This window comes from Sminthopsis crassicaudata, chromosome 4 (genome assembly GCF_048593235.1).
Source record: "Sminthopsis crassicaudata isolate SCR6 chromosome 4, ASM4859323v1, whole genome shotgun sequence".
In the NCBI taxonomy this organism is placed as follows: Eukaryota; Metazoa; Chordata; class Mammalia; order Dasyuromorphia; family Dasyuridae; genus Sminthopsis; species Sminthopsis crassicaudata.
This window is the reverse complement of record NC_133620.1, coordinates 427,468,456-427,481,038: the sequence shown is the minus strand read 5'-3', so window position 1 is coordinate 427,481,038 and position 12,583 is coordinate 427,468,456. Positions and strand designations below refer to the sequence as shown.

The 12,583-nt window shown below is 49.1% G+C and overlaps 2 protein-coding genes across 3 annotated transcripts in view; one reads left to right on the top strand and one right to left on the bottom strand.

Moving 5' to 3' along the window:
• The window catches only part of GPR61 (G protein-coupled receptor 61), a 77,459-nt gene that overhangs the window by 7,735 nt on the left and 57,141 nt on the right, over nt 1–12,583 (bottom strand). The window lies entirely within an intron of this gene.
• Nucleotides 6,140–9,686, top strand: LOC141539744 (uncharacterized). Its single transcript, XM_074262903.1, has 2 exons — nt 6,140–8,322; nt 8,365–9,686. The coding sequence occupies exons 1-2, from the start codon at nt 7,530–7,532 to the stop codon at nt 9,021–9,023; spliced, it is 1,452 nt and encodes a 483-aa protein (XP_074119004.1). The 5' UTR covers nt 6,140–7,529; the 3' UTR covers nt 9,024–9,686.

The following is a 12,583-nucleotide window of genomic DNA, read 5'->3' as shown; positions in this document are numbered from 1 at the left end:
CAAGCACTTTGGTAAACGGACCCTGGGAAACATCAAAATGGGATTGCTATAATGATTTCTGGTCAACAAGCAAGTACCAGATACTATGTTCAACGGGAGAAATAAAGGTAAAATCACAGGTTCTGTCCTCAGAGAATTACCATTCCATGGGAGGGAAAAAATATGTAAATACAAAATATATACAGAGCAAATGCAACCTTAGAGGGTTTGGGAAGAGCCTCCTGCTGGAGCTGGGATTCCAGCTAGTTTTCAGAAAAGCCAAAAAGGAGAGAAGGCAGCAAGGGCAACCATTCAAAGATATCAAGTTGGGAGGTGAGTGTCATGGATGGAGAATATTCAAAAAGGCCGGTATAGCTGGACTGGAAAGTGGGGGAAGGGAAGTAAAGAGTAAGAAACCTGGAAAGATAGAAAGGAGTCACGTTCTGAAGTGCCTTTAGTATCAAACAGAGGACTTTGTTTTTGGACTAAGATGGCATAAGAAACCACTGAGATTTATTGAGTAGGAAGGTGACATGGTCAGACCTGTGCTTTAGGAATACCACTTTGCCAGCTGACTGGACTGTGTATTGGAGCGAGAAGAGACAAGCCAGGAAGACCACAGAATGCAAGTGCATTCATTCTGATAAGAGGCAATAAGAGCTTGGGTAGGGGATGGCTAGGCGAGTGTAGATAAGGGCAGGGAAGTTACTAGACACCAATATCTTAGTGAGGTTTAATCAGATTCTTCCCCGAGAGTGGCTCTGGCAGAGTATAGCACTAGTAGCCAAGGCAGGGGGAGAGAAAATGTGTAGGAGTGGGGGGGGAATGGCAAGAGTGGGCAGCAGGTTGGACACACGAGGAGAATGCAAGCTAGGAGCAGAAGACGACCCTGAGCTGGTTCACTGGGTGACTGGGAGGGTGGTGCTTACTTCACAATAGCAGGGAAGTCCAGAAGAGAAGGTTGAGATGAGGGCATGGGGAAGACAAGATCTGCTTTGGACAAGTGGAGTCTGAGATGCATTTCTTTTTTTTTTTTAATTTTATAATTATAACATTTTTTGACAGTACATATGGATGGGTAATTTTTTTACATTATCCCTTGTACTCCCTTCTGTTCCGAATTTTTCCCCTCCTTCCCTCCACCCCCTTCCCTAGATGGCAGGCATTCCCATACATATTAAATATCTTATAGTATATCCTAGATATAATATATGTGTGCAGAACCAAATTTTGTTGTTGTTGTTGTTGCAAAGGAAGAATTGGATTCAGATGGTAAAAATAACCTGGGGAGAAAAACAAAAATGCTCACAGTTTACACTCATTTCCCAGTGTTACTTTTCTGGGTGTAGCTGATTCTGTCCATCATTGATCAATTGGACTTGGATTAGCTCTTCTCTATGTTGAAGATATCCACTTCCATCAGAATACATCCTCATACAGTATCACTGTTGAAGTGCATAATGATGAGATGCATTTCTATGGGACATTTAGTTCAAGATGCTCTGAAGGCAGGTGGGCTCAGGGGAGATCTCAGAATCATCCACATAGAGATAAGAGTTGGACCCTTGGGAACAGATGAAATCTCCAAGTGAGATAAGTAGGGAGAAAGAAAAGAGTCCAAGGACAGAGCTTAGTGGGAATGACCTGGAGGTAAATTCAGCAAAAAAAAACTGGGAGAATCAGGAGAGTGGAATATCATGAAAATCTAGAGAGAAAAGGGAACCAAGGAGAAGGAGATCCACCCTCTCCTCCAGTGTGTTTCTGTGGAAGGTATACCGGACCAGAGACTTATATTCTAACCCTTGCCCTATGGCACCTTAGTTATATAACCCATGGCAAATCCCTTACATTTTCTGTGCCCCAAACTCCTCATCTGTGAAACAGAGGCAGTAATTGTGGTCCTGCCCTGCCTACTTCACTGAAATGGCATAAACATTAAATGAGATAATGAATGTGAAACTCTTTTTAAAATTATAAAACACATTAAATGTAATTAAGTTATTTCACGACAACTTCAAGGACACTGACACAGGATCCTAGAAGGCAGGCCAGTTGGTAAAGGACAATCTCAGAGGTTTCCATCCCCTGCCCAGATCTGGTGAGATTAGTCTTAGGGAAAGTTCCTTGTGCTAATGTAATCAAATGTAGATTCTCAGGGGCAGAAGGATAGAAACCGGGGTAATCAAACAATCCTCACAGAGAGAACTTGTATAGCGTACTAAGGCCAAAGGACACTATGATTCAGTCTCTTACAGACAGACAGTCCCAGGACAAGGGACTCGGAGCAAAGAGCTTCTGGGGGCTAGATATCCAAGCCAGAGAACCTGGATCAGAGAACCGCAGCGGGAGCCAGGCAGACAACCAGTCCAGACAGCCAGCTTGGACCAAACGCCCCTGGGAGCCATGCAGAGTCCCAGGAAGGAATCCCGGGGAAGCCACATACACCTCAGGAGCTGGAGCTCCGAAGAGGAAAAACCTGGGGAAGCGTGCCCCTCGTCCTTCTGCCCATCCTCCAGAAAGAGCGGCTTGTGTGGCTTCCTCATTGGACTTAGGACATTCGGGTTACAGTTTGATGATCTAGTGACTTCTCTTTTCTATCCAAGCTTGCTCCTTGGTGCAAGTCTTTAGTGTCCCTTGGCTTTATATTATTTTATTCTCTAATTCTTCCCCTGGCAGGACCAGTCTCAAAAAATATTTTTAACTTTTACTAAAATGCTGATAATGAATATATATATAGATAGATATCTATATCTATATCTATATCTATATATATTTATAGATATAGATATAGATATAGATATATCTATCTATATATATATTGCTTCTCTGACAAATATTTGCACTTTAAAAAGAAGCAAAAATCTTAAGGGAGAGGAAGTAAAGATGTGATCATAGAATACTGGGAAGAGGAAAAAGGGACGGGATATTTTAATAATATTATGAGGGTCTCCCTTCTTGATGTCCTTAAATCATACCCAGAGAGGCCTCTGCTAGGGTCTGTTGGTTTGTCAGCATCCTAGATCCTCCCTCCCAGACTAACCCCCTGTAAACAGCACGGCTTGCTCCCAGCTGAGCTTCCCCACGACAGACCAGCTGCCAGCTCTCCAGGTCCACCTCAGGGTGATACCAGCTGAGCCTCCTACCCAGCCAACTCCCCCCCCACCCTGGCTAACACAATTGGAGGATGCTAGGGTGAGAAGGGGGGAGGCCCTTAGCTTCCCCCTGCAGTCTTAGCCCACACTCCCCCTAGCTGGAGCCAGGACCAAATGGTATATTCAAGCTGCAGCTGCTACTGGTCATGTGAGCCCATTGCTAGGTTACAAGGACCCAAAAATAAATCCTTCTCAACCAGATTAGAAACTGGGGGCCTCCTATGAACTGGGCTCCAAAGAGTGGCAGGAACACCCACAGTGCAGATACCAGGCCTGGGCTGAAGTCAGGACAAGGAGCTCCTTCCCACTCCTTCCTTCCACGAACCTATGGTTAAATTATAAGTTCTCCTGTCAAAAATTCACCAAAGGGATTTCTGATTCTTCCTATCCAGGAAAGAGGAGCCCCATCCCACTGCAACTCACAGGAACAGCATTCCTACTCATGTGCCGGGCTCTTCCTACCCTACCGCTTTCTTGGGCTTCCTCTGCCCCAGGCAATAAGTTTAGTGGCTCAGTGGCTGCGAGATGATCCTCTTTTTGGGAGTATTTTTAGGGAAGGGAGAAAACAGTAGGTGTGGAGATGACTTGGGGGCATCCCCCTCTCCTCCTCCTGCTCTGGAAAATTCTTCCGGGTGCTTGTTTTTTGAGGGGGATCTCTCTACCTGGCCTGTGACGGGCAGGTGAGTCCAGCCCAGCATCCAAAGGACTTGGCTCTCTAGAAGCAGCTTGGGGAGGTCGAAAGAACATTGAATTTGGATTTAAAGCCCCTTGCTTTATATCAAATCTGTCTTTCCAAGACAAAGCATCCAGTGGACTCCCCATCCAGAAAAGAACACGGACAAGATGACTTATGAACCCACAAATGACCATCTGAGCTGCCCCTGCCTTGGCTCAATGACCTTGCCCTGGGCCAGAGAATCATCCTGGGCTCCGGACTTTGCCTCTGGCCTCAGCTCACTAGGAAAAAACAAAAAACAAACAAAAACCCATCGTTCTTTCCAAACTATGACTGTGGCCTGAACCCTCAAAGGAAAAACATACAAATAGAGCATAATAAAGTGCCGTGCACCCGAACTCATTGGGTTCTCACGACAATTTTGTGATGCCGACAGTCTAGATTACCCCATTTTACAGATGAAGAAACTAAGGAACGGAGAGCAAACTCTCTTGCCCAAAGGTGACTTGCTGAAGGTCGCTTACAAATGACAGAGCAGCGGACTTAGAAGAATGCCTGGCACGCGGAAAGCATTACGCTTATGCTTGCTGGAATGAAAGTATCAACAGCATCTTCTCCAATCTATCACTATTTATTAAGCTCCTACTATATACCAGACACTATGCTAAGCACTGGGGATACAAAAAGAAGGAAAAGATAGTCCCGGTCCTCAAGGAGTTTTAGTCTAATTTCCCCATTAGAAAAAGCAAACAAATATATACAGGAAATAAGTAAAAATTTTTAAAAAATGCTGAAACGAAGAGGGGTTCGCCAGGTGGGATTTTAGTTGATGTTTAAATCCTTTTTTTTTTTTTTTGGGGGGGGGGGCTAGACAACAGGGTTAAGTGACGTGTCCAGAGTCGCACAGCTGTGTCTGCGGTTGGACGCTCTATCTACAGCACCCATCCAGCCTGCCCCTAAACATAGCCTTCTTGACAAGAATCTAGCCCGTCTGTCCCAACTTGGCAGCAGTTGGCCCCGGGACTATGGGCTCTGTGGGCCCTGCTGCCCACTCAGGTTCAGGAGTGTCTGTCGGGTATCCTGGCTTTAGCACCCAAACAAACTCCCCTTTCCCTTGCATTCCAGACCACTAGTGATTGTTTCTCAATGAATATTTATTTACAAGGACAAAGAACACTCAAAAAACATCAATAGTAAGCTATAGGTAACAAAAAGGGTATATAAAGAAGTCTACCGGGCGCAGACTGGAAGGCTCCCAGATTTCCTAAGCTATCCTCTCTAGCTAACACTTCCTCCGGACGAAGCAGACTGCCCCGATTTCTCCAGAGGCTCGGAAGTTCTACCCGACATAAAAGGTAGTGATCCCCCTCCCCCCAGAATGCCCCAGAAGCGCGTTTCCTCATCTATAAACTTGTTAACTGGGTAATCTCCAAGGTTTCCTGCCGCTCCCCGTCCCCGTCCAACAGTTTGGAAGCAGCCTCGCCAGACTCAGAAACGAGCTTCATTCATCCTGCCTGCACTCCCAGGCTCTCAGCCAACCAGGAAGCCTCCTGATGATGGTGGGCTTTTGGTGAGCCAACCACACTTTCCCACTTAACCAGGAGAAAGCCCGAGGGAGAGCGTCACGTGGCCTGAGATCCAGCGCTACGGGAACCGCGGAAGAGAATTCCAAGGGTACAAAGGCTGCCCCTCCCGCCTCCCCAAAGATTCTGCCCCCGTTAAAGTCGCCTCTCTCCGGAGCCCGGGTAACGGCGTTTTCCCTGAGCTCCGTTGAAGATGGGGAAGATTTCCCTCCGTACAGCTGAGCGCCACCCGCCTGGCCCCCCAACGCCTGTTATAGACCCGGGGCCCCTGATGCACCCCCTTTGACCGGGGTTATAAGCACAGTCGTCCTCTCCTGCAGCGCCGGGGAGCTTTTAGCTCTGAGGAGACTTCCCAGCTTTGCCTCCTCCCAAACTCTTGGTCTCCGTATCCTTCCCCTTCGTAATTAAGCAACTTTCTTATTCTCTCTAGAAATCTGAACTTCCTGTCTCTAAGGATCCCGAATCAGATTCCTTTTGTTCCAAGGAGCCAAGAGAAGCTGAATTTCCCAACCTGTTTTTCCCGCCCTCTTTGGGGTCCCAGAGTGGGGTGCTGGGTACTGGGAGCGCCCGTAATCATGGCCAGTATGGCCTTGCCTTATATGTACAATCTCGAGTCGGGCACGTGAGGGGAGCACTACAGTCATTATCACGCCCACTTCACATTAGGAAACTAAGACTGAGTTAAATACTTGTCCAAGGTTGCACAGCAAGTTGGTGGGGATGGGGGGGGGGGGGGTAGGATTCGAACCCAGGTTCAAAGCTTTTCCTGCTTGGAGCACCGCCTCTCCTCCGGAAGCAGTTTTCCTGGGTCAGCTCAGCTCCAGTAATCCAAGGAAAGAAGAACGCGGGGCAGGGGGTACCGCGCTCCCAGACGTGGGGTGAGGAAGGAAGCCTCCAGACCCCGTTGTCCAAAACTGGATGTTCCGCGCCGCCAGGGAGCGTGAGGAATGCTGGCGGAATCGGGGTTACAATCGGAGCCCCTCCGCCTGCAAACCCTCCTTTCTTTCCGCTGCTCCCAGGGGCTTCTGTGGCTGCCCCGTCCCGCTCCCAGCCGGGCCCGGACTTAGGGTGCACACTCCGGGAGAGTGGGGAGCCCCACACGAGGGCCCCCCCCCCCCCAAGCTTCCCCTTCCCACGGAGCATGCTTTCCAAGCGTGCCCAGCTGAAGGCTTCCTTAGCTCCTGCTGTCTGGAGGGAGGGAGGGGTCCCGGGGAAGAAAAAGGCCGAGCTTTCCCTGTGCTGCTCTGGACTGTAGGGGGCGCTCCTGCTCCATTCTCTCCGGGACTAATTTGCCTGGGCAGCATCTCTATCAGAGCCAGCCTCCTCTTAGGCGCCGGTCCACTACCTGAGCCCCAGGGAAAGCCCTGAATGTGGCCACAGGACTTGGGTTCTAATGCCGAGCCCGCCCTCTACGGCCTGGGGGACTTGGAACGGTAAACTGCGCTTCTCTGGACTTGTGGGTGCTAGGTTCTAAAACGAGACGGCGGAACTAGATTATTTTTGAACTCTGCAGTTAATTCCAGTATTCTATTGTAGGTCCCGGGTGACTTCCCCCTGCAGCGACTCCTCGGCCCGAAGGGGGGCGTGCCCGACCTGTCATGTAGACTCTCGGAGCGCCTCTGCAGCCCCAACTTCAGAAAGAACTCTAAGAGAGTCTTGGGGGGGGGGGCAGCTAGCAAAGGGAGAGCCCCACTCCTAGGGGCGGGGAGATGGCCAGGGAATCTAAGAGGGGGCTCCCCGGCACACGGAGCTGAAGGCGTGGCAGCGGGCCGCTGTCAGCCACAGGATTCCGAAAAGTCTTCCGGGGGCAGAGGTCCAGGCTGTGGGAAAGCCGGCCTCCCCGGGCGCTCGCTAGAGCCGGTTAGGTGCCCCACGTTGCACTTGCGGCTGGCAGCCACGGCGGGGCAGAGTTGGCTGCAGAGTCGAGGAGCCGGCTGGCGCGCTGCCATCCCGGAGGAGAGAGGTTTCCCTCGCCTTTGCAGGCAGCGGACACTCGGCCTTGCCGGACTCCCACGACGCAGCGTGAGGATGGGGCCCCGGGACCCCGCCTGACGTTGCGTCTCTCTGCAGTTTACTTATGACGTAAAGATCCCTCCTGATGTAGTACTAGCAGCTCACATTGACACAGGGCTTTTACACATGATGACACCTAACTATCGAGGCAGGCTTGTGAGACGATGTTGCTGCCATTCAGAAGGGGAAACTGAGGATTGGCAAGGTCACGTGGCCATAATAGAAGGGGAAACTGAGGCGTGGCAAGGTCACGTGGCCGTTACAGAAGAGGAAACTGAGCCTTGGCGAGGCCAAGTGGTCGTTAAAGAAGGGGAAACTGAGGCTTGGCGAGGTCACGTGACCATTATAGATGGGGAAACCGAGACTTGGCGAGGTCAAGTGATCGTCACAGAAGTAGAAGCTGAAGATTGGGAAGGCCAAGTGGTTGTCACAGAAGAGGAAACTGAGCCCTGGCAAGGCCAAGTGGTTGTCACAGAAGAGGAAACTGAGCCCTGGAAAGGTCAAGTGGCCGTTACAACAGAGGAAACTGAGGCCTGGAAAGGTCAAGTGGCCGTTACAACAGAGGAAACTGAGGCTTGGCAAGGTCAAGTGGCCGTTACAGCAGAGGAAACTGAGGCTTGGCAAGGTCAAGTGGCCGTTACAGCAGAGGAAACTGAGGCTTGGCAAGGTCAAGTGGCCGTTACAGCAGAGGAAACTGAGGCTTGGCAAGGTCAAGTGGCCGTTACAGCAGAGGAAACTGAGGCTTGGCAAGGTCAAGTGGCCGTTACAGCAGAGGAAACTGAGGCTTGGAGAGGTCAAGTGGCCGTTACAGCAGAGGAAACTGAGGCTTGGCAAGGTCAAGTGGCCGTTACAGCAGAGGAAACTGAGGCTTGGAGAGGTCAAGTGGCCGTTACAGCAGAGGAAACTGAGGCTTGGCAAGGTCAAGTGGCCGTTACAGCAGAGGATACTGAGGCTTGGAGAGGTCAAGTGGCCGTTACAGCAGAGGAAACTGAGGCTTGGCAAGGTCAAGTGGCCGTTACAGCAGAGGAAACTGAGGCTTGGAGAGGTCAAGTGGCCGTTACAGCAGAGGAAACTGAGGCTTGGAAAGGTCAAGTGGCGGTTACAGCAGAGGAAACTGAGGCTTGGCGAGGTCAAGTGGCCGTTACAGCAGAGGAAACTGAGGCTTGGAGAGGTCAAGTGGCCGTTACAGCAGAGGAAACTGAGGCTTGGAGAGGTCAAGTGGCCGTTACATCAGGGGAAACTGAGTCTTGGCGAGGAAAAGTAGCCAGTTCAGAAGCGGAAACAGAGGCTTGGCAAGGTCACGTGGCCATTACAGAAGAGGAAACTGAGCCTTGGCAAGGTCAAGTGGCCATTACAGAAGAGGAAACTGAGGCGTGGAGAGGTCAAGTGGCCGTTATAGAAGGGGAAACTGAGTCTTGGCGAGGAAAAGTAGCCAATTCAGAAGTGGAAACAGAGGCTTGGCAAGGTCACGTGTCCATTATAGAAGGAGAAACTGAGTCTTGGCGAGGAAAAGTAGCCAATTCAGAAGCAGAAACAGAGGCTTGGCAAGGTCACGTGTCCATTATAGAAGGGGAAACAGGCTTGGAGAGGTCAAGTAGCCGTTACAGAAGGAAGAACTGAGGGGCTGGATAAGATTGAGATTCATCTAAGTGTCTGAGGTAGGATTGAGTCCAGATCTTCCTGATTAAGTCATGATGCCTCTTCAGAAAAGAAAGCGCACCCTGATGTAGGCTCTCTGGGTACCCAGTGCCCCTAATGGCAGAAGCATCATCAGCTAGAGCGGTAGGGCCTCTCTGCCACCTCCACCCAGACGCTTGGGAGAAAGAGGCTCTTAGTCTTTGGACTGACAGAGTCACTGCTGACTGGCCTGTGAAGAACTCTGGGTGGTCTGAACTCAGCAGATCCAGTGGCCTCCATGGGCATCACAGAGTTATGATGTGGCAACAAAGAGCTGGACAGCAAGCCCAACAAAGGGAGAGGTGGGGAAATAAAGGTCCCTTTCCCAACCCCTGAGCCTCCTTGGGTCAGTCCCAGCTCCAGGAAGAGCATCAGAAATGCTCACCTGGGCATCTCGGAGAGCTGGAGAACCAGCTGAATGAGGTGAGATGAAGAAAAAGAGAGGAGAGGGAATTAATAACCAAGTATTCAGAACATGGCACACTAAACGATAATCAAACAAAGTATGGTAGCCATCCTGGTCTTTGTTCTAAGGACCAACATTTGTTGGGATGGGTGGGGGAGGAGGGGAAAAGGAGAAGGAAATAAAGATTTCCTAAGTGCCTACTATGTGCTAGGTGCTTTGCTGCAAGCTTTTGTAAGTAACCTCATTTGATCCTCACAACAAGCCTGTGAGGGGGTGAGGAAAGCAGAAGTTTAGGTGATTTGCCCAGTGTCCCAGAATTAGTAAGTGAGGTCAAATTTGAACTCGGGGTCAGTGCTCTGTCCAGTTCGCTGCTGAGCTGTATAGAAGGTATGGCTGGTGCCAACTTTATCTCCGAGAGCCCTGTGGGTAGGCAGGGCTAGGGGCACATGGGTGAAGAGGGGGCTCAGTGTTATTGGCTTACATGGTATCCCCTTGTGAGAGTGAGCTCTAAGAGAGGGGACCTAAGAGAATATCTTCCAAAAACTCAAGATGCTCCAACATAGCCTAGAGATCAAGGGAGCTAGACTGGATTGAGTGGGGAAACTACAGAAAGAATTCTAACATTTGTATTGCCCCTCACTGTTTACTGTGCACTTTTACATCCATTATCTCAACTAAATCTCAAAATAGCCACAGGAAGCATGTAGGAAGGCAGAGCAGGGATAAGTTTCATCATCTTGAAGATGAGAATACAAAGACACTAAGAGTTTCAACGGTAACACAAATACTAAGCCTCAGAACCAGGTCCAGAACTTCTCACATTTATGTCTGGACTCCTCACTACACCACACTGCCCCATTCCCTCTTGGGATATTTTCTCTCATATGTACCCTCTTACTTAGCCTTAATCCTTATTGGTTTTTTTTTGTTGTTGTTGTTTGTTTGGTTTTTTTGTTTGTTTGTTTTTTGTTTGTTTTTTCTCAATGGAACTTTTGCTTAAAAAACCTTTGCTTAAAAAAGCCAAGGTCTCTCATTTTATCCAGGGCCTTCTCCAATCGTCCTGATCTATCTCTGGCCATTGGGCCCAGATGGCTCTGGAGGAGAAAGTGAGGCTGGTACCTTTGCACAGTCCTCACTCAATTAAATCCAGTTCACTTGCATGTCACGGCATCACCTCCCTGATGTTATGGTCTTCTTCAAGAATGAAAAACAATACAATATCCAAGAATCTTTAACCCCGCCCAGATGATCCCAGTACCCCCATGTCATTCATCCTTTATCCTTCTCACTTTTTTTCCTTTTTTTTTTTTTTCCTTTGGGGGGGGAACCTGGGGCAATTGGGGTTAAAGTTTCTTGCCCAGGGTCACACAACTAGGAAGGCCAGATTTGAACTCAGGTCTTCCTGCCTCCAATGCCACTGCTCTATCTCCTGCTCCATCGAGCTGTCCCTCTCTCACTTTCTTTGCCTGTCCTTGGCTCAGTCGTAGTTTGCCATTGCTCTACTCAGAGGTCCTTGCCTTCCTTTCCTATCAGGATCCTAGGAGAGTAGACTCCTTTCAAATAAGCCATTTCTTATCTAGAAGATAATGATACCTCCGGCCACCTTCTCACTTTCATTTTTCCTTCCCCCAGCAAAAGACACAGATGTGTGTGTGTTCATAGGCCCAAATGCACATGTGTGGATATGCATATATGCATATGTATTAGATACAATAGACACATAGATGGGCGAGTGCACTGTTCCACTTCTCCCGCTCCCTGGTCTGGTCATCTATCCCCCAGCAACCAGCAGATACTCTCACTTGTGTAATTCCACACCAAGCCCCGGGGCTCCTACTCAGTGCCCCAACTTCTCTGCTACAGCAGTCGATGCTTTGCCAGCAGGCAGGACTGGATTAAAGGATCATCAGGGTTAGACCTAGAGTCCCAGATTTACTGTATCCCTTTTCTTCCTTTATCTGTCCATCTCTCATTTTGTGTATGCGCATGTGCATACACATATCTATCATATCTATATATACATAGACATAGTTTCTGTTCTCTCTTTTGATCTTTCTCCAAATCAAGATCGCTGTCTCTTGTTCTGTGTTTTTCTATCTTGTCTTTTTTCCTCTTTACTGCTATGCTGTCTTTTACCATTTATCTCCATTTGCCTCTCTCTCCATATTTCTACATGTCTCCCTTTATTTCTCTCTCTCTCTCTCTCTCTCTCTCTCTCTCTCTCTCTCTCTCTCTCTCTCTCTCTCTCTCTCTCTCTCTCTCTCTCTCTCCCTCTCTCTCCTTTTCCCCTCTGTCTCTCCCTCCCTCTCCCTTTCTCTCTCCCTTTCTCTTTCCCTTTCTCTGTGTCTCCTTCCCACTGTCTCTCTTTCCCTTTCTTTTTTCCTCTCTCTCTCTCTCTCTCTCTCTCTCTCTCTCTCTCTCTCTCTCTCTCTCTCTCTCTCTCTCTCTCTGTCTGTCTGTCTCTGTCTGTCTTTCTCTCTCTCTCTCTCTCTTTCCCTTTCTCTTTTTTCCTCTCTCCTTTTCTCTTTCCCTCCCTATCTGTCTGTCTGTCTCTGTGTTTCTTTCTGTTTCTCTCTCCCTACCTGTCTCTCTTTCCCTGTCTATCTCTGTGTTTCTCTCCTCTATCCTCTCTCTTTCTCCTCTGTTTCTTTTTTCTTATCTTGCTCCCTCCCTCCCCCGCTTTTCTCTCCCATTGTGTCTCTATCTCTCCCCCCTCCTCTCTCGTGTTTTCTTTGTCTCTGCATCTCTCCACTCTCACTTCCTCTGCAGATTCCTGTTAGTACATTGAGAATCTGATCCAGCCCATCTCTGGTCTCAGGGTATAAATAGCAGGAAAAAAGCTGGGCTTGGAGCCAGACTATTTGCCAGCATCTTTCTTGCAGTCCTAGGGCCTTGAGCAATCAAGATTAGGAGTAGGAAAAGCACATATAGAACAGAAACTTCAAGGGCCTAAGAACTGAACCTTAGACACCTTAGGACTCTGAAGAGAGAACCATGAAGGCGTTGAGAGCTATTCCCTGACCTAGGAGGTGGAAGGGGGGAAGAAGAGGGGAGGACATCTGAGGCAATCAGGAAAGAACACAAACAAGGGGCCATG

What these genes read in the sequence shown, in the direction of transcription:
- LOC141539744 (XM_074262903.1), top strand. Translation starts at nt 7,530, where the DNA reads ATGATGACACCTAACTATCGAGGCAGGCTTGTGAGACGATGTTGCTGC. An exon ending in GGAAACTGAGGCTTGGCAAG is followed by an intron (nt 8,323 to 8,364) that starts GTCAAGTGGCCG and finishes AGGCTTGGAGAG; the next exon opens with GTCAAGTGGCCGTTACAGCA.